The following is a 21,488-nucleotide window of genomic DNA, read 5'->3' on the forward strand; positions in this document are numbered from 1 at the left end:
TGATGATGACGTGAGTATATTGCAAAATGGCTAAATAAAGTATAACCGAACTCAGTTTTGCTTCCGTTGCCTTTTTAAAAACGTGTTTTTAGCGTGTGGGTGTAGCGTGTATGTTTAAGCTGGTGTATGTTTAAGATGGTGTATGTTTTGCCAGGCCTGGCTGCGTCTGTAAAAACGGTGCGTCCTTTGTGTGTGTAAAATACAGAAATAGCACTTGTTTTTGAAACTGCGACTAAAATACGATGTGCCGTAGTCATGAAAATACGGTATATTGTGTAGTCGGGGATGGGAAAACATAGTTTCCAACTAAAAGTACGATTCAAGGATTTACTCCAAAAGGTTTTGGAGACACAATTCTTAGGAGAGTGTACTTGTAATCTACGCTTGGTTTTGAAGAACTGAGATGGTTGTCATTGAAGACGTGGCAGCCATCGAAATAGTCATCTGTTTTATACGTAGTTCTGTGATTTTCTCGCGACTATTTAAAATTTGTTTAGGCGTCCTTTAGGGCTTCCACCACGTAAGACCCTGAATTTCGAACCAAAAACTTTCGAGTGTATTTATGGGAGTCGGAAAACACACACACAAAAAACTGGACAACAGCAGGGAGGTTATTGACCTGTTTCCTTCATTTCAGGGTTGAAAGTTGTGATTCGACAAAGTTACAGTCTGGCCAATGTCAAAACAATTCCATTTTGAACTCCCATTCATCTGTCATTAATGGCAACCAATGATTTACCATAATGTAAATTTGCGCCAGACAAAAATCGATCTTCTACCCAAACTTTGACCTCTAGAAGGGTCCCTTTTATTAATGAAATTGTCCGCCAAATTCCACTAACCCTAACCCGTGACCAACAGGTTTTCTAAAGTGAATAACCAAACTGTAGCAAAGCCACATTTGTTTGCACACACCCACACACCAAATGCACCTTAAACGGATTATGTTTCTGCCCAAGCAGATTTCCGGCTGGTATAAATCTGGCTTTAAGATAAAGAAGGATTGTGAACATGGTTGCCTGAATCGGGAGGAGCAAATCCGTCTTGGGTTATTAGCTTAGCACACAACCTAGCGGCGTGATGCATAAGTTGAATATTTGTTAACTTCATTTGCATCAGGGGTGTCAAACTCATTTTTAATCAAAAAAGGGGTATTTATTACATCTATCATGTTTTTAAAAATCTGTTTACTTATAGTGAAAAATAAAAAGGGAAAAAAGGAAATATTTTAGATATAATATTCAGCAATTTAAAAAAATTGGATTCAAAGACCTAAATATTCAGTTTGTTATAAATCTAAAACAATGTTTATTTAAGCTTTTGTTTTCTTAGTAAGGAAAAACATATTTTAATCATTTCAAAATATTTTTTATAAGTATAAAAATATTTTTTTATTATGTTCAATAAAAAATGGGAAAAAACATATGTTTTATATATGTATTTTTAGATTATAAAACATGCTTTATGAACTAAAAACCACAAAAAAACAATTTTGGATTAAAAAAATGCAATTATTGATTTAAAAAGGGAAAAAAAAGGAAATATTCCCATCACATCTATAAATTTGATCAAAAACAGAAATAATGTACGTACTCGGGCCGCACAAAATGATGCGTCAGGCCAGATTTGGCCCCCGGGCCGCCACTTTGACACCTGTGATTTCGATTAAAAAGTAGAAACATATCTTTGTGATAAATTATTTGTATGCTATTATTTTTAAAATGCACATTTTTGTCAGATCATATCACATTTTTGTAGTTTTCAAGGCTCAACAGTACATATCAAAACAGAGTGTACCGTAACAGGAGTCTTGTAATATTTTGCTTTCGAGTGCGCTGGGACTTTCTGGCTTTTGCATCAGCCTTATTCCATTACAAAATAACCCCCAAAAGCGATGTAGCGACAGCGCCGTGCCCTCACCAACACATCTCAGCAGTCGGACCCCCCGCATCCCAGTGATCCAGTCGACTAGCAAACCTCCCTGGAGGATTTTTTGATCTGTCAGCCGCCTCATAGAAATGGGTGGGGAGCAGTCCTTCACGGCAGCCCAGATATGATCAAACGTATCAGGAGACAATGTGAGAGGAGAGCCCTGCTTCCGCATGTCAAGACGAGGAAAGAGAAAGGTCAGCGCATTCAACCTCGGGCCGAGTGTCAAATCAGCCAACGGAATTTGGCAGCAGGGAGGTTCGGATCATCTCACTCTGATAGAAATGAGCCGAATTTCGGAGAGCTCCCGCTGATGCTCAGATTTAATATGAAACCCGATTGACGACTAAGAAAAATAGCCATGCACTTAAAGGTATAATGATAAAACCCTTTCAAAATATGCATCTGTCCGTAATTGGACCAGCAACCACTTTTTACAAGAAACATCCACTGACACATTTACTGTGTACGAGGAACACTGTATTAACATATTTTCTTGCATATTAGCCGCATCCACGTATAAGCCGCACCCTTAAAATTGCCTTTAAAATAGTTGAATTTTACAATTTCTCGCGTATAAGCCGCCCCCTGATTTGCAATTTTCACCTCCATATTTATGGATTTAATAGAGGGTAAAAATGTGTTACTTTGAAAGGAAAATCTCAAGAAAAATCATTGCACGTGCTATTTCTGAGATATTTCTCGCGTATAAGCCGCCCCCTAATTCACAATGTTCACCTTCATATGCATGGTTTTAATAGGGAGTAAAAATGTGGTACTTTGAAGGGAAAATCTCAAGAAAAATCATCGCACGTGCTAATTTTTAAGATATTTCTCGCGTATAAGCCGCCCCCTGATTCACAACTGTCACCTACATACTCATGGTTTTAATAGGGAGTAAAAATTTGGTACTTTGAAGGGAAAATCTCAAGAAAAATCATCGCACGTGATATTTCTTAGATATTGTATAAATCGAAAGGATCGTCTGCAGGATTTCCGAAAGGGTGCGGACAAATTAAAAAAGGAAGTCAGGTGAGCAGTACAATCAGGAAGTGTGTCCGTAGCGTACTATTTTGTCTTCCCCAGGTAAGATGGCGGCACCCTGAGCGAGCAATGGCAGGCATTAGTGAGTTTTTTCACGTTTTATGCAAGATACGTTTTTTTTTTCTTGAATTTCATTCATAGACGTCAAAATAAATGTGTCTTGCGTTATGGCGTTTCGTCCTTGTCACCTCGCAGGTTCCTGCATTTCAAGCCTAATTTATGCGCATATAAGCCGTACCCTTGATTCAGTCTTTTAAATACCTTGCCAGTTCAGTTAATTAAATTTGACCCTGCAACAGATTTCCATGATTTCCTTTTTAATGCTTTTTAACAAAACCTTGGCCAGGACACACAGCTTGGCATATTAATGCACTTAACTGTGTCCCTGACAAGTAAGCTGATCCTCAGAGTGAGGGGTGATTGCGTATGGCTGCTTGGAGGTCACGGTGACACGTTTCCTTTCGATCCCATTGATCCGTTCTTAAAGTGTCCCTCATATCCGTGTTCACCACATTGTAGAAATAGTAACAGGGTTCCGAGTTTCAACACTGATCAAATGTGGTCCCCACTAACCAATAGGAGGACACAGGATGCATGGAATTGTAATCTTACGATCGCTATGAACATGACATCACCTGCGTTGGCTACGGCTGCAAACAATCGTAAACAAACAACCACCATTTTCGAACACTCATTGTATTTTCCTAAAGGACAGTCAAGCCAAGTCAAATCAAATCTATACTACCGTACTACTGCTCTTATTTGAATTGTCGTAAAAACTAATATACTCTATGTTCTTAAAAGTAGTGATGGTAGCCTCTCCAAAAAGATGGACGCCGTCCATCTTTGTCAGGTCAGGACAGCCACTTATCGTTAAACTCAAATACAAAACCAAGTGAGCCACCAAAACAGTTACAAGTCCCTAAGCCAGACTAACAAAGTTAGGAACGTAATATTCTCCAGAAATACATCTTGTACTGGGAGAAAAAATGCAAATAGGGGAGTCAGGTAAACAACGAAGAAGAAGAAAGACAAGAATAAAAGCGAAAGTTCAATGGGAGCTTTTGCAACAGAATACCGCTGACTGACACTGCCTAGGACTGATTTTCAATAACCTTATTTTCCCTCCAAAACAGAGCCATTTTGAATACATTTTTTTTTCCAGAAGACATTTTTTGTAGGGTTTTGAGGCGAGCAACAACCTTCACGGTTAACCAACCAGGGAGATTCAAGTTGTGAAAATGACTGTCATCACAAACCTCTGCGAAAACTAAAATCCACATGATGAATTTATGGATTAAAATGTGCTCTAAAATGACCAACCGGGCGAGGAAGGTCAGATCAGACAAAGTTTTGTTTTGTTTTGTTTTTTTTTACTACAGGGAAATAGAGATGCATTTGACTTGTCAGCTGGGAATAGGCTCTGAGTGGCTTCTCCCCTTAAATAGAAGGCATTCATGCTGAAACTCTGGGCTCAACCCTCTCCGACTGACTGATGTGTCAAAGCATCCGAAAAGCCGATTTTTTTTAACGGAGCTGTTGTGCTCATTGACCGTGTAGGGTTTTGCTTCAATATCTGTCAGAGAGGCGCTAATACTGATAAAGATAACTCTGGTCAACAGTTGGTATTCTGGGAGTAAAGTATCATGTGATGGCCAACATAGGGCTGGGCAAACTGACCAATAATTGTCGTCCAATCTCGGTTCTTTTCACGATTTTTAATGGGTTTTTTTTTAATAATATAATAGCTATCATTGTATTTTAACATTAAGAGAGCAGGCGCTCAGAAAATGAAATGTATTTTAGTATGTAGTAAACTAAATGTGGATTATTTTGGCGTTACAGTTTACATCATCTGGGATGTGATAAACCACTTGACTGCTCAAAATATGCCAAATTAGAATTTGAATCTACATTTGTTGATTAAAAATAACGCGACACTTAGGCACAATTGATCTAAATGTTTTTTTTCTCTTAAAATCCCCAAATTGTAAAAAAATAAATACACTTTTGAATTTTTTTTGCAACCCTTGTTTTTTTTTAAATAAGGCCTTCCACGCTTTTTGACATTTCGATAAATCCATATTTTCCTCATCGTAACCATACCAGCAGGATCCGATTCTGACCCTTAGGTGTCCAATTTATGGGTTTTTTTCTGACGAGGGATGGTTGACTTGCCAATTTAGATTGTACGTTAACATAATATAATTAAAACCTCCAGACTACTGAGGGACTATGCGGTAACCTCAGTCTGCAGAAGGTCCCCACCTTGTGGACTTCCTGTGTGTGGCTCCAGTTTTTTTACCTAGGTCTACAATGTCTTCTGTGTCTGTCTTGCTACTGCCACCAAGAAATTTCCCGAATACATGATGAGATAAAGTTCTAACCTAACCTAATTTGTCACCAATGCGTATTCAAAACGCACAACTAATCAAGGTGTCACGAGTCCGGCTTCAGTTCCCCGTACGACAATGTCACATCTGATACAAGCACTCTAATTGCTGGGTGTACAGTCCTCTAGCCCGTTGAGAAATTAGCGACATTAGCTTTCGGAACGATTTATCACTAAAACCAAACCGCGAGTGCAAAAAGGCCCTCGTTAATTCCACATAATTCCAGGGTACGAGCGAATGATACCAAACCGGTCCTTATTACGATAGCCGTGAGTGACAGAAAAATAAGTGGAAGCCGTTCCACCTGTGAAAATCCTTTTTTGCATCTCCGAGTGAACAGCTGACACAGGAGTGCTCCTCACTTAGCTCGCCATTAAAAACGGGCTGGCTCTCCGTCATTACGGCTGGCCTCGCAGCAGCGTGAAGATTAGCAGGCGTCTGCTCACAGTTCCAGTTTGATGGCGGTGCCAGCTCGTGGGAAAAAAAATAAAAATTCCCTTTCGGTCCCACAGCACCCCCATTAAGCTCCCCGGGCACCCCGTAGAAACCGTCGTCAGGCAGCCCTGCGAGAACATCTGTCCGTGCAGCACGTTTCCAAATTTAAGGGATGGCTTATTTGCCTTTTAATTAGACGTAGAAGTAGCTACAACACACGTGGCGGCCGCTTATGTAAGACTATTAAATTTCGACCAACGGCGTGTTCCCCAGAAGGATCCGATTGTCACCCTAGTCCCCCAATGCCCTTGGCAGTTAATGAATCAATTGATGTGATTGAGTACTCTCCGTGTCCCCACTGTAATGAGCTGCTGATTAAAATCATTACATAGCGACTTGTAGACACGTTTACGCCTCATGGGTCCCGCAATGCTACCAAGTTAAGCTAACATTGGGTAAATTGGCCCGATAAAAAATAGTATTCGTTTGATGTGGTAGTTGATCTAACACGGGTAGGTACGCCTAAAACATCGTGCATACATGTCCAAGGCCGATTTCTATGATTAACTGTACATTTGGTGTAATTTGTCAAACATCGCACTCATCCCAAGTAGCATTTAAGCGGCAATAATAGCATACGTGCCAACCTCGGGTAATTGCTCCCCTTATTAATGATTGCATTTCCCATTATTAAGCGATAAAAATCTGTACAAATGCCACGAGGTACATATTTACTCACATGGGGTGCATTTAAAAGTGTAAATTATTCTCCAAAGTGGACGGGGTGCCCAATCAGTCTGCACTAAATTCATGATTTTGTAAATGTCACTGTGTGATGCTGACAGCTTGACTGTCTGGGTACATTGCTTGCTGACGCGCTATATTTATATAGCGAAAAGGCGGATGTGTGAGTGCAGATATAATGGTTAAAGCATGACAATATTAACAGTCAACAATAACGTTTTCATCTGGTACCAGTGACCGAGACGATCCGGATTAGAGCTGGAATGGGTCAAATGAGATCGGTTTTACAAAAAAACGTACTTAAAAAAAGTTATTATATGCCGTACACAATTTGAAATTATCAAAAAATCGTATAAAATACAGGAAAAACGTATAAGTTGCCAGGTATGCAATAGTGACTAGCATCAAGCCTGTGTAAACGGTACTCGGACGTGTGGTCGAAAGACGTTTGGTCGACCGGACGTTTGGTCGACCGGACGTTTGGTCGACCGGGCGTTTGGTAGAACGGACGTTTGGTCGCCGGGATGTTACTGTTGAAGAGAGTTTAATATCTAAATATCTAATATTAAAATATCAACAGTAAACTAATAATTAATAAACTAATAATTTGACAGCAAGCAAACCCGGCGACCAAACGTCCGTTCGACCGGACGTCCGTTCGACCGGACGTCCGTTCGACCGGACGTCCGTTCGACCGGACGTCCGTACGTCCGTTCGACCGGACGTCCGTACGTCCGTTCGTCCGTTCGACCGGACGTCCGTTCGACCGGACGTCCGTTCGACCGGACGTCCGTTCGACCGGACGTCCGTTCGACCAAACGTCCGGTCGACCAAACGTCCAGTCGACCAAACGTCCGGTCGACCAAACGTCCGGGGACCAAACGTCTTTCGATGAAACATCCGGTCACGGTGTAAACAATAGCATCTCCCAGATGAAATGCTGGAATACTGTTGATCTGATTGTGGACAAATGTGGCAGAGTGTAGAAATACGGTGTAATAACTTCAAATTTGATTGAATAACCCACACGTGGGCAAAAAATTGGTCATCCAAATCCAGGGATTTATCTCTAAAGGCATTATGTGAAAACTACAAGGAGTCCATTTGAGGAGATGCAGCGCGAAAGTGTTTCTCAACATTTCGATTCAACCCTAATCGATGTCAAGTTTTGCATTTTCTGCCCTGCCAACTTGAAATAGTGAGTGCTTTAGAATAGGGATGGATTTTTTTTTACGCGAGTCAGTTAAAACTCACAAAAATAGATTTTTTCGTGGACCATTAAGCCACATTTCGGGAAATTCAATTCCTGACAAGTAATCGCTGTGAACCCTTGTGTTTTCCCTTCCTTTGATGAGACTGTGTACATTCCATCACACAAAAACATTAAAAAAACAAAGTATATACATACTATCATTAGCTGTAAGAAGATTGCTCACAAAAGCCTGCAGGCAAACAGCAGACACACTTTCGGACCCACCTTCGTTACGCTAACAAATAAATGATGCATTAATCTAATGTCCATGGCTTGTTAAACTTTTAATCATAAACCACAAGAGTGGGCTGTTCTTTTTAAATTTTAAAATGTACTATTTGTTTCCAAAATATGATCATAAAAAAAGAGTGTGAATCATGAAGATCGGCTGTCATGTATTATTCACGGAAAATGTGAAAACACGTGCCAATTATGACTGGTCATTAAACATTCATCCGAGAAGTGATTCATATTTAGTCTAAACAGTGTCTCTTACAGGGGCTTTTATCATTACTATTTTCAATTTGGGGCTCGGAGATTAGCTTCGGATATATGCGACATTTATCTTTAAAAAAATAAGAATCAAATTTTAAAAAATCATACTGCATCTCCTCTACATTATTTGGTTTGGTGGTCATTAACTTGGCATCTTGGGACAAATCTTACTATTCCAGTTAATGGTTTTGGTTAAAAAACATTCTGTATTTTTTCCGCATACACTTATTTATTGCTTAAAAAATGATGACTGAATCGAGGGTACGGCTTATATGCGCAAACGCATCTTGCATAAAATGTGAAAAAAAAAACGCTGCTATCTTACCGAAGGATGGTAAACTAGACTGCTACGGACAGACTTCCTGGTTGTACTGCTCACTTGACTTAGTTTTTGAATATATCTACGTGCAGGCTACACCCTTTAGGAATGTGCAATCCAGCAATCGATTTATCTCAGAAATACCACGCGCGATGATTTTTCTTAAGATTTTCCCTTTAAAGTAACATTTGTACTCCCTATTAAAACCATGAATATGGAGGTGAAAATTGTGAATCAGGGGGCGGCTTATACGAGAGAAATTATAAAATTCAACGATTTTAAAGCCATTTTAAGGGTGCGGCTTATACGCGAAAGCGGCTAATATGCGAGAAAATATGGTAATAATAAAAATTAAGAGTAAAAATAAAAGCAAAAGTGCTAGTTTGCTAGCTTGCCACTGCCAAAGTACCCTTAAGCAAAGGATCATCAGAAAACATCACTCGGGGTATGAGTTAATTCCTCCCTGACCGTCTATAAAAGCACAAAAATCATTAAAAAAACGAACTGTACAGCAGCTTTTTTTGCTACTGGCAATAAGAAGTAAAGACAAAATCATATTTTGGAGGCCACTGATTACGTTTCTGACACTTGCACTATCAGCAGAAATGCGTACAAGTAAATATACGACGGTATTGATTGACCGCACATTAGCATTTCAGTAGATTACGTGCAAAACTGCAAGGGACGGACGGGCAATATTTTATTTTTTTATAGTGCCGTCAACGCATCAACTCGCAGAGCAATCGACAATGTGTGTAAACTGACAAAAAATAACCGATCTTAAAACATTCATGTTTTATGACGGATTATTTTGATTTCAATTATTTTTAAAAACACACAAATGCGAGAGTAAACATTTCTTTTCTAAGTACAGTTGTCACTCTCACGATATAATTGAATTGTCTTCTCTGGTTTTGAATTTCGAATACCGACAGTAAAAACTGCTAAAGTTAAAGTATAACAAAAAAAAAAAATCGGGAATAAATACTTAAGAGGAACAAAATAAATAATCTGGAATAAATACTTTAGATGGAACATAAAACCCGAAAAATTCGATATTTCCCTGCTGCGAGCACTGCCAACGCGTGCTTGTTTCTTCTTCTTGTGACTGTCATGCTATCCATCTCGCTAGTTTGACAGAGGCACCAACATCCCTGCACCCCCATTTCTTGATTACCTCTAGCGCCATTTGCATGCACTGTGCAGCTCAGTCATGACAGCTGAGCGCCTTGACAGATTGTATGCACCGCAAGTGACACAATACTCTGCATGGCGAGGCTTAATGGAAGCTCAGCCGTCAGCCATCATCAGAAACCCGGCTGGATGCGTTCGGCTACGAGACGGCACCCCTAGCACCTTAAAAAATGGATGAACTCGAAAATGAGAAGGTTAACGTGATACATGTCGAAACATTGGTACCGGAAAGCCCATTCAAAACCCCCGCCGGAATTCATTTGTTCATTGGGCAGAGTGCCATGTCGTCCATCATGGCGCTTTTGCCTCGCAACGAGTGACAGGTCATCACGTGCATGATAATAACGCCGTACGCATTCACGATGAGATTGCGCAACCTAATGCATTAATGGTATGGGGGTCATTGACCCTGAAAACGTTTCTTCCGTACTAATTTTGAAGTGTAGATTGTCAATAATAAGGTGTTACGATGGTTGACCTACAATTGTAACAACATCCAAAATGCCCTACTCGATTCTTTTAGGGAAGAGATATCATTACCATACCTGTCAACCTCTGCCGATAACTGCCCTTATAAATGATTATGATTCCCCTTACAAACCCCCCAAAAACCTTACAAACACCGTACGACTCGTACGAGTCGTACGGTGTTTGTAAGGTTTTTGGGGGGTTTGTAAGGGGAATCATAATCATTTATAAGGGCAGTTATTGGCAGAGGTTGACAGGTATGCATTACATCGCAAAAAAACTGCAAATTGCAATTTCGAGTACAGTGGTACCTCTACATACGAGCAGCTCTACCTACGAGATGCTCGAGATACGAGGAAAATTTCGAGCAAATAATTCGCTCTAGATACGAGAATAATTTCTTTTTTGCCACATCTCTTTCGTGTATAACAGATATCTATGAGCACTAAACGGTTTCTTCACACAAGTTTCTCCTACACATGGACCAGAAAACGCACAACGCGCATGCGCGGGCAAAAAGAGGGCTTTCTGGGTAATGAAGTATACTCATGCACACAACACCGATAGCCAATGGCCCCCTTTCTCAGAATAAAACTTCATTACCCACAATCAATACATGGGTAGGCTGTTATTCCTGCCTTAGCCTGTTAGCTCCTGCGATCGCTCATTCAAGACTACTTCTCGTTGGCAAGTGGTCGTGCGTTATCCTATTGTGAGGACATTTGTGTGCATCATTTTCGGACTATTTTGAAGGGTAGACAACAGCAAACAGCCCATCGATAGCGAATGTGAGGGTGGAGGCGTGGCAAACAGCTAACCCGCCCAGAACGAAGGTAAAAAATAAATAAAACAAAATTAGAATTCAGTTTTGTGTAAAGTTACATTAAACGTCTGTTTGAGTGTGTCTGTATATATTAATACAAGTTAATTTAAATTTGTTTGTTCGGTTACAAGTGCGTTGTGGAAAATAATAACCAGATACTGGAAACTGAACTTCCTGAGAATTTATTGGCGTAGTAGTCGGATCTGTCGTAGTTATAAACAATGATTATAATGATTATAGACAATGATTCAAATGTACTCCTTTTTACAGTTTGTTGTTAATTCTCCATTAAACTTTTTACTGTTTTTAAGCCCTTCTGGCAACCAAAGCTGCTAGCATTTCACCGTAAATTCAAGAGATTTTTGTGTTGGTATTTTTTATTTATCTGTCGTGCTGCTGGTCAAATATCAGGCATAGGCATTCATTTTGACGTGGAAAAAAAGAAATCGGTGCTTTAAATCATGAATTAAATTAATAATCATCGTGCGTTACAGTACAAACTGTATGTGCGGGTTTGACACGTGTCAAAACGCATATCCCTTATCTTCACCCAAAGGAATCGTGAAAGGACGTACGTGCATGTTATCGTTAAAATGAGGAGGCTTCATTTGTGTGCATTAGCGGAATTACGTTTCCTGAAGTGGGCCAATTAATGAAGCTGTCACTCTCTTTGGTGAACCCACAGAGGGAGGAAATGATGACCTCTCAACGACGTGATGAAAATGCTTGCCTATTCTGAATACTAATTCGGATGAATTTCCTCCTATTGTCTATAAATCCGATAATTCGTCCAATTTTCAAGAGTTTATTTTTCCCCTTCTTCTTCCAACTTGTGTGGGCTTTGTCCGAACGAGTTTGTTCAGAAAACGCGAAATCGCGTGGGCTTCGCTTGAAAAAATTTTGAGTAAGTAAATCAGTGAGTAGCAGCTGGTCATGGAAGTAAACACATCCCAGTGTGTCATCCTTGCAAACAAGCCCTCAGTGTCCGTTCAGACGTGCCCGTACATCAACAAGCATCTCTTTGTTGACATCTGCACTCCGTGGCCTGGCCTTGTTTTTAAAAAAAAACAAAAAAACAAAGATGCTTTTGATGGGGACCGCTGTCGCTCGACGAATTGCGGGCTCGATCCACGGAGAGACCGAGTGTCGTTAAAAGGGCGGTCGAAAAAAGTTTTTGACTTTGATGAATTATCTTCGCAACGGGGCCAACAAGGCTGGAGGGCTGCATGTTGGATGTCTCTTCGCTCCAGAGGACACGCAACAATTATTCGTTTTGACTCGACACAGTCCTGATTAGGGCGACTACCTTTGCGGTTGCCGTCGCCAACAGTGGTTTGATTTTAACGCTAAATTAAAGATGAGGTTATCAACAAAGCATAAAGGTTGAAGTAGAGTTCAAATGTATGAAATGGGAAGCTCATTGTAGTGCGCTTAGGTTCAACATTCCAGCTGATTTTCTTTATCAGTCGCTAACTAGTAAGGGGAACAAAGTGAGGTTATTCATGGTTCCGCTTGCGGCGAGTTGGCGTCGAGCCAATCCCGGCGGAATTGCCTGGATGTCCCTCAAGGTATGAGCATCAAATGTCAATGCTTCATGCATATTTCACATGCAAACCTTGGCCTACGGTAGAAAGCCTCTTATTGTCGTCTTCTGTTGCCAATGTTACCAAACATTTTTTAATGTGCTTTCTCCCAGGGAACAACAGTTACCATATGGTAACAGCAAAAATAAGTAAAAATAACCAGAGTTTTTTTTTTACTTTTGCACTCACAATTGTAACCCAACCAGCGGGAATCGTGAACCCTACACCAGGGGTCGGGAGCCATAAACAATTCATATTTTCAAATGTTATTCCTTGAGAGCCACAATTTAAAAGTCAAAATACATGATTTTTTTAGTCCTTTTACCACTTTTAAGTACAAAAAGTCTGAATTATTTTGACAATGTTGTTATGCTGTTGCTAATCAATGAGTATCAATGAGTATCAATGAGTATCAATGAGTGTCAATGAGTGTCAATGAGTGTCAAGGAGTACCAAGGAGTACCAAGGAGTACCAAGGAGAACCAAGGAGAACCAAGGAGTATCAAGGAGTATCAAGGAGTATCAAGGAGTATCAACCAGTATCAACGAGCATCAACGAGTATCAACGAGTATTAATGAGAGAATGGATGCAGAAGGCTAATGAAAAAAAAATCAATGCCACAGTGCCGACGTGGCGTTCCTATTGGTGCGTTCGGGACTCGGCTCCCTCACCACCGGTTTCCATATTTTAGCTCCGAGCCATATGCACCCATCAAAAAGCCACATGTGGCTCCCGAGCCATAGGTTCCCTATCCCTGCCCTACACCAACAGACGGTTATATATAATATATGTATTTTTCGGATAGTTTAAAATTCAGGAAAAAAATGCATGCAGTGAATTCCAGTAACATTTGCATGGTTGCCTTTGGCATATTGTTAAAGGATATTAAATATGTATGGCCTCCAACAAGGATTGCTAATTTTCATTTATATCACCCCTATATTACAAAGCTTCTTCCATTTACATCAAGTTTATGCTATAAAAATTGTAAACAGAAAAAATATATTTATTCAGTTTCCAAACTGCTTATCCTCACAAGGGTCGGGGGTGCTGGAGCCTATCCCACCTAACTATGGGCAGTAAGTGGCGTGCACCCTAACTTAGTTTCCAGCCAATCGCAGACCAGTGATTTTAATCACAGACAATTTGGAGTGTTCATTTAACCTACCGTGCATGTTTTGGGGATGTGGGAGGAAACCGGAGTACCCAGAGAAAACCCACGCAGGTCCAGGTAGAAGATCTAAACTCCACATGGGGATTGAACCCTCGATTTCAGAACTGTGAGGAGTAACCACTCGAGCACTGTGCCACCTAGAAAAATACATGTAAAAATGAATAATTAAATAAACATTTCCAACCCTCCACAAAATGTTATTCAACTTTATTCTATGACTTATACTCAGAATGAACGACAACAAACAACAATTATTCCATTTTAATACATGTTTTTCTTCCACTAAGTAGTTCAAAAAGCTGCAATGCAATTATTTTTCAGATTTGTAGAATCTGACTTAATTTTAAGTGTTTCTTAGCAGCATCAAAGAAAATACATATGTAATTTTAGAATGATTTTCAATCATATTTACGTCGACTTTCCTTGCGGACCTTAATGCTACCGGGAATGCTACTGCAAAACCGCCGGATAACGCTAAAAGGCTCATAACTCTAAACTCAGACTTTGCTGTAAACTGTAAAAACCTATAAAATGGTAAACGATTTGGCGTATTTCTTTTCCGCCTTCGAGGTACGCATGCCACCCAAAACAAACCAGAAATTGGCCCACAGAAGCACATGCTTGTCAACAGTGGACTTAAGCCATGAATCTTGAGGACCCCTGAAGTGGTCTGCTGGAGAGTGGTCCAGACTTTATGAGTAGGGGTCTTCTATGGGTGGCTACACACATAGTCCGCTTCAACGGGACCTGTCCAAGCGTAAATCTCCACTCTGATGCATATCGTATGTGCGTCCACATTATGCTAAAGAATAGACCGCTAACTGGCGGTCATAGCGTTGTCATGTTATTGTTTTCCTGAATTATGGCAATATGAGTCATAGCGCTGTATTTATTGAACCAGATTAATGAGCAGCAACATTTTTGGAATCTCACCTGTAATCTTATTAGACATCATTAAAAAAATGGCCATATCAAATCAATCATACTCAAAGATATTGATTTAATTGCATGTATTGCCCGCTACTGATTGTACTCCCATGCTAATGCTAGAGGAAATTCAAAGATACTTTATCACAATGTAATTAAGAAGTTAATTGCTCACCGAGGAATGTCGTACTTATTTAGCATCCGGATTGAGAAAGCCAGCCGGATTCTCAATATTCTGACTGGCAAATTGAATGTGTGTTTACCACCATTGAGCGCGTGGCGCTCCCCGGCTAACAAATGTTGACTTTTCTGCCTGGGTAAACAAATCCAACAAGGGCATAGCAAAGCGATGCTTAGAGTGACGCTTGATTTGACAGAACTAAAAGTTGGCCGGGTAGACCGTCTGTCAAAGATTTGTACGACAGCTTCAATATGAGACCCGACAACAAAATTACACGACTAAGAGTATCGTGAAAAGGCAGAAACAAAAGTGCTCCGAACAGTGTTGTACAAATGCGTATAAAATCTTGCAAAACAACATTTTGGGTTCAATCGGCCGCTTGTTGTAAATTCTTCTGACCCAAATCAAACAATTTCCACTATGGGTCCTCGAGATTTTTTCACGCATATTTTACGAATTACACATCAATCAAATTCCGTTTCAAAAAGAGAGCTCCAACATTCTGGTAATTACATGACTAAGAGTATTGTGAAAAGGCAAAGTACTCCGAGAAGAGTTGTACAAATGTGAATAAAATCTTGCAAAACAACATTTTGGGTTCAATTGGCCGCTTGTTGCAAATTTTCAGACCCAAATCAAAAAAATTCGACTACGGGTCCTCGAGATTTTTTCACCCAAATTTTACGGAAGACACATCAATCAAATTCCGTTAAAAACATTCTGGTATACACGTATCAACCATCTAGAAAAATGGGTATTGTTCCGAAGCATTCAGTGTCAGAGGAAAATTTTTTTACGATTTGTCAGTTTTTGGGAATGCAACATGAGCTACAAGCGTTTTGAAAAAGCAAACCATTCAATAATGTTTTGTTTATAACTGGCGGGTATTGGGAAACATGCAGGCAAGTGTGTGTTTGGGGGCTTTAATGTTTTCTATTTTCGCATTTCCCTCAATGGAAACAACGGCAAGAACATAAATCAATGGACTTTCTTTTTTTTTGGGAGCTTAGAGAAGGAAACTGGAGGTGAACATCACGCTGCGTATTGCGCTGTTGCCCTGTTGGCCCTCTCGCATTCCACAAGCTGTTCAGAAAGCCATTTGAAGTGAAGCACACAGGGTTTTAACAAGCACCCGAAACTAGTGTGAATGGCCTCCTCGGGCTCTCTCGCTCTATTTGGCTGATGAAACGGCTTATCCCCCTCAGTGGAACATCACGCTATTCTGGCCTAAGTGTTTGAAGAGGAGTATTTACACCACACAAAAGAAGGTGCTTCATCCGACAGCACAATTTGAAAATCAACACGTTTCAATTTCGCTTGGAGTGGATATGTTTGCCGGGCAACTTTTCACTTCCTCAACTTGGAAATCAAATTGAGACTGTCTTACAAATGTAAAATGAAGTCAATCAATGAAGAAAAGCAAGACAAATATGCCCATTGCTTGCTGACGCGCTATATTTATATAGTGGAAAGGCGGAATGACAACATTAGCACTCAACGATAGCGTTTTCGTTTGCTAGCATTGACCGAGACGATCCGGATTAGAGAGGAAATGGGGAAGACGAGATCGGATTTACCAAAACACACTTTTTTTTAAACATTTTTTTCCTGTACAAAAGTATTTAAGCGGCGTACACGATTAGAAATGTAAAAAAAACAACGTATAAAATATGGGAAAAACGTACAAGTCGACAGGTATGTTATTCTTAACCGAAAGCATGTGCGAGATCGGTTTTACAAATACATACTTTTTCAAAACATTTTTCCCGTACAAAAGTTTTTATGCGGCGTACACTATTTGAAATGTAAAAAAAAAAGTGTAAAATATGAGAAAAATGTATACGTTGACAGGTGTTATTCTTAACCGAAAGCATGTGCGAGATTGGTTTTACAAAAACATACTTTTTTTAAAACATTTTTTTCCCGAACAAAAGTTGTTAAGCGGCGAACACTATTTGAAATGTTAAAAAAACGTGTAAAATACGAGAAAAACATAGACGTTGACTGGTATGTTATTCTTATCCGAAAGCACGTGCGAGATCGGTTTTACGAAAAGGGTACTTTTTTAAAACATTTTTTCCCGTACAAAAGTTGTTAAGCGGCGTACACTATTTGAAATGTTAAAAAAAACGTGTAAAACATGGAAAAGACGTATAAGTTGACAGGTATGTTATTCTTAACCGAAAGCATGTGCTAGCGTAACTAAGCAACTACCTAATATGAGCACGTTGCTAAATACAGTACTTTGCAACTGCACTCAGTTTTGCTTCAACGGCACTAGCTTGCGTGTTGCAATAGTTGCATACAGTGGATGCAACTGTAGAATGTTATACTTTTAGTTTATGTTTCGCCTCATAATACGGAGCTGTTTGAATCTCTAGGTATGAGTTATCAGCAAAATATGGAATATTGAGATTATGATCTTCCGAAACCCAAATAGATTTCTGTTCCTGCTCCTCGTCCTTTTATCATTACATTTCCAAAGCGATACAGACCTCAAACTTTGATTCACGCCTCCAGGTTGGGCTTTGCTTCCAACACACTTCATACCAAGTGATTGAAGAGCCTCATAAAGCGCCACATATCATGGCTGCATACCCTCCCCCCAACCTCCGACCCCCAAGCTTTCTTCAGCGCCTGGCAACGGTTCCTCCATCTCCGCAGCATAGTGGAGGGCGTAACTCACTTTACGATATCAAATAATCACCGCTTGTGATTCTTGTCTCCTAGCTTACTTCCAAGGTGCATCACTTTATGGCTTTTAAAAGCATAGGTGAGCTGTGGGCGAGAAGGGGCGGGTTTGGGGGGGTTAGCGTCTCAGACAAGCGTGTCCCCGAGGGACGACCCAGCCTGAAGAGAAGCTTTGCCTTCCAGGTCGTGGAGCCATAATGAGTGTTATCAAGCAAGCGCCGGAAGACAGGTAATGGCGTCGCAATTTATGGGCGGCCTTGCGGGATGACCCTATACGGAAGTGGCAATAGCTCAAGCCAGACAGCGCTAAGGCTAAGGAAAGACTTAGATGGCAGCATTGTGATTAAATAGACTGCTCGTTTTATGGGTGCTGGCACCGACAAGCTAGTCAGTGTTTATCAGGGCGGGTATAAATGACAAAATTCCTAACGCTGATGACTCTTCTCAAGGTGGCCTAGCACGAGGGAATAGCAGGACATGGGAAGTCCTAAATATCAGGACTTTAGTTCTTTATTTGAAAACAACAAACAACAATAGACAGGCTGGGTGAGTAGTGACTTACTATACAGTAGTAAAATCGATATGATAGGAAGTCAATGGGATGTCGCTGAAATTGTTTTATGTTTGCAATCATTTCAAATTAATTTGATTAGGCAAATTTTAGAGGGACGTTCAAAGTGACCGGCAATACCGAGTATAAATGAACTTCATGTGAAAGACTGTTGCTCAAATCTAGGTCACATAGCACTTTTTCTAGACCTCTAAAAATGGAGAACATAATGTTCAAAAACAAAAACTGACACCGTTTATGAGCACGGCAATTTTACCATGTTTGTCATTCACAAAGTACAGGCGCAGATGATAATAGGGATAGATGAGCTGGCAAGGAAGGGTGGGCAATTTTTGATATTCACATTTGATTGGTTAAAATAGTATCAGTACTGATATGACATAGATAGAAATAGTCTCTTTAGTTTTTGTTCCTTTCTACTGTTAGACATCACAAAACATCAATTCTGTGTTTTTTCCATAACCAAAGCTGTTGAATAACTTAAGCAATACACAAAAAGAAAATGTTTAAATAGTGATAGGTCTCTTTGATGGGTTCGTTTGGCAACATTTACACATTTTGAAAGTTCTGCTTGTATTCCGATTCTCTGGTCAAGCCATGCAAAATATTTGCTCTAGCTATGCCAATGTCCACAAGCATGCTTTGTGCCGATACACAACATTCGTGGGTGACGAGATCTACTTGAACAAACCCGATGCACTCAAACATCAACAACCACTAATTGGCACTGAAGTGACGAACAGTTGGCAAAATTTCCAAGACGGCGCCGTACGTTCATCATCACACTTGAAGAACAATTTGACTCCTTGGCGGTTTGATGAAGAAACTGTATTACTCACAGCGAGACAACAATTTCAAGGATTTCGTGTCAACGCTATTTAGGATATCCATTATCTTTTATTCCCGTGACGACAAACAACAACAAAAAATAGAGTGGCAGAACTGATATAGTGAACTTGTTTAAGTTTGTTTTTATTTTTTAACCAAACTTTTTACGCGCAAAAAAATCTGCATTCTTTCTCAGGTGACCTGTTTTCCATTTCCACAGCAGCACTGTTTCGGGATGTCATTTTTTTTTTTTTACACATAGTATATAACAAATTTACATATCCATGTATTAATAGCGTTCATGAATTCAGTTCTAGGCAGCAAAACATTCTTTTAAGTCTGTCGCATAATGGTTAATAATGAAACGTGAATTTCTATAATGACGTTGGGAAAGAAACTGAGCTGACAGATACGATGTCAATCTCTATTCTGACTAGGACCATTTTAGATATAATATTTAGATATTTTTTTATAAATGGATTAAAAGAACTGGATTAAAAGCCCTGAATATTCTGTTTTTTATAGATCTAAAACAATGTTATTTAAGCTTTTTTTATATATATTTTTTTATTTTACAAAATGATTTTTGAACTAAAAACACAGAAAAAATGATTAAAAATTTACAATTATTGATTTAAAAGGGGGAAAATCAGGAAATTGAATTTACATCTATACTCTTCATTTTAATTTGATCCTAAAACAGAAAGTCGGCACTCATCATTTACTTTCCCGGGCCATACAAAATGTTGCGGCGGGCCAGATTTGGCCCCCGGGCCGCCACTTTAACACATGTGCACTAAACAGTGCTCTATTCGGCAGAACATTCTACTTCTAGTTGAATATTTGCTGATGATGGTACAGCAGCGCCACCTTCAAGAACAGGTACTTACACACACATGCATCGACACGCCTACAAACTGTAATCGGTGCACGAGCTCTAACCGTGCCACTCAAAAAGTGAACATTGTTACGGTATTTAAATAGAGAAGTTTTGACACAACTAATGTATGCAATGGATCTCATTAAAATTTGCCCGAAACGCGATCAGCTAAGAGTTTGACCATTGCCCCCCCCCCGGACCCCGAGGGGTCATCCGGCGTTGTTTCTCGGGTATTTTTTAAAGGCGCGTTTAAAATTCCAGCTCACCCCCACCCGCCATCAACACAAGATCCTCCAGCGAGAGCAAGATTCATGACATGGGCTGATCCCGCATCCATCATCCGTCGAGCAGAATACGACGATAACCGAAAAAATAGCAGCTATGCTGGCATGGATCATTTTTGGAACACTTTGTCATTGTCGGAGCGCAGGTTGGAGGTACAGGTTGAGGTGGAGTACGGACGGACGAACACGAGCCTGTCCTGACTTACAATGAGGTGCACTAAATTCTACTTGTTCAAACCCAACGTTGATGGATGTTCTAATACAAAACAACAAGGAACAATGATCAATGACCTCTATTGAATTATTGATCAATGGTCCAAATTTCAAGTTGGATTAAGACCAGAAAAGCCACCAATACGGTTTTTTTTCCTCGTGATATTCTTCCAAAATGACTATTTGTGCTATTAAAATGATCGGATAGAATTGGGTTAAGAAATAAATACGACTTGACTGCAAGTTTAGAAGCACAACTTACTTGTTGACCTTATTTTTGACCTCAGAGGATACATACAAAGTACTTCTCATAAAAATACATATTAAAAATTGAAATGCAGATGATCTAACCGTTGAATGTTTCATTGCTTTCTGCATAACTTGCCATTCTCAAACAAGGATCTAAAAAGAGCATGTTTGACAACAGCTGTTTTATCCAAGAATTATATTGAAGAACTTCCAAGGACATGCACATTTGTAGCATTTTAAAACTCGTTTCTGCTCCGATCATTTTCCTCTGAGGACCTCCTACTTAAAATCTAACAATTGGGAGGTACTTTTCATCGATTGTTAAACAGTCTTGAATAGCATGATGAACCGAACTCTTTCAATAGCTTAACAAAAGGCGCCTCTAATTTGATTTTTAATTATCATTTCTAAACTGAGTAGAGGCGAATGGCGTGATAGACGTGTTGTCAACCATGATCCAAGTAAGAATCACCGTTAAAATGACAGCGTTACTTAGTTGGTGACACCTCATCATCAAATGAGTCACGCTAGCAATGTATCAGCTGTGGCTAAGTCTGCTTATTTACTGTCACATAGACTATGTTAAAATAGAAGTACATGACAGGCTTAAATGAACTATACTCAAAGGAACCTGACAAACACCAGCGACGGTTCAAACGCCACAGTTTCATCCTCTGTAAAATTATCCACTCATTTTCTGAACCGCTTTATCCTCACTAGGGTCGCTAGGGGTCTCGGAGCCAATCCCAACTGACTTCGGGGGACACCCTGTATCGATGGCCAGCCAATCACAGGGCCCCACGAAACCGA

At 39.9% G+C, this 21,488-nt stretch overlaps 1 protein-coding gene across 1 annotated transcript in view; it reads right to left on the reverse strand.

The window, feature by feature from the left end:
* The window catches only part of LOC144070928 (uncharacterized), a 138,277-nt gene that overhangs the window by 55,346 nt on the left and 61,443 nt on the right, over positions 1-21,488 (reverse strand). Inside the window, exon 7 of the mRNA XM_077595492.1 lies at positions 13,849-13,991. Within this exon, the coding sequence (XP_077451618.1) occupies positions 13,849-13,991 (143 nt within the window). The remainder of the gene's footprint in view (positions 1-13,848; positions 13,992-21,488) is intronic.

The sequence above is a fragment of the Stigmatopora argus genome, chromosome 3, assembly GCF_051989625.1.
Source record: "Stigmatopora argus isolate UIUO_Sarg chromosome 3, RoL_Sarg_1.0, whole genome shotgun sequence".
Classification (NCBI taxonomy): Eukaryota; Metazoa; Chordata; class Actinopteri; order Syngnathiformes; family Syngnathidae; genus Stigmatopora; species Stigmatopora argus.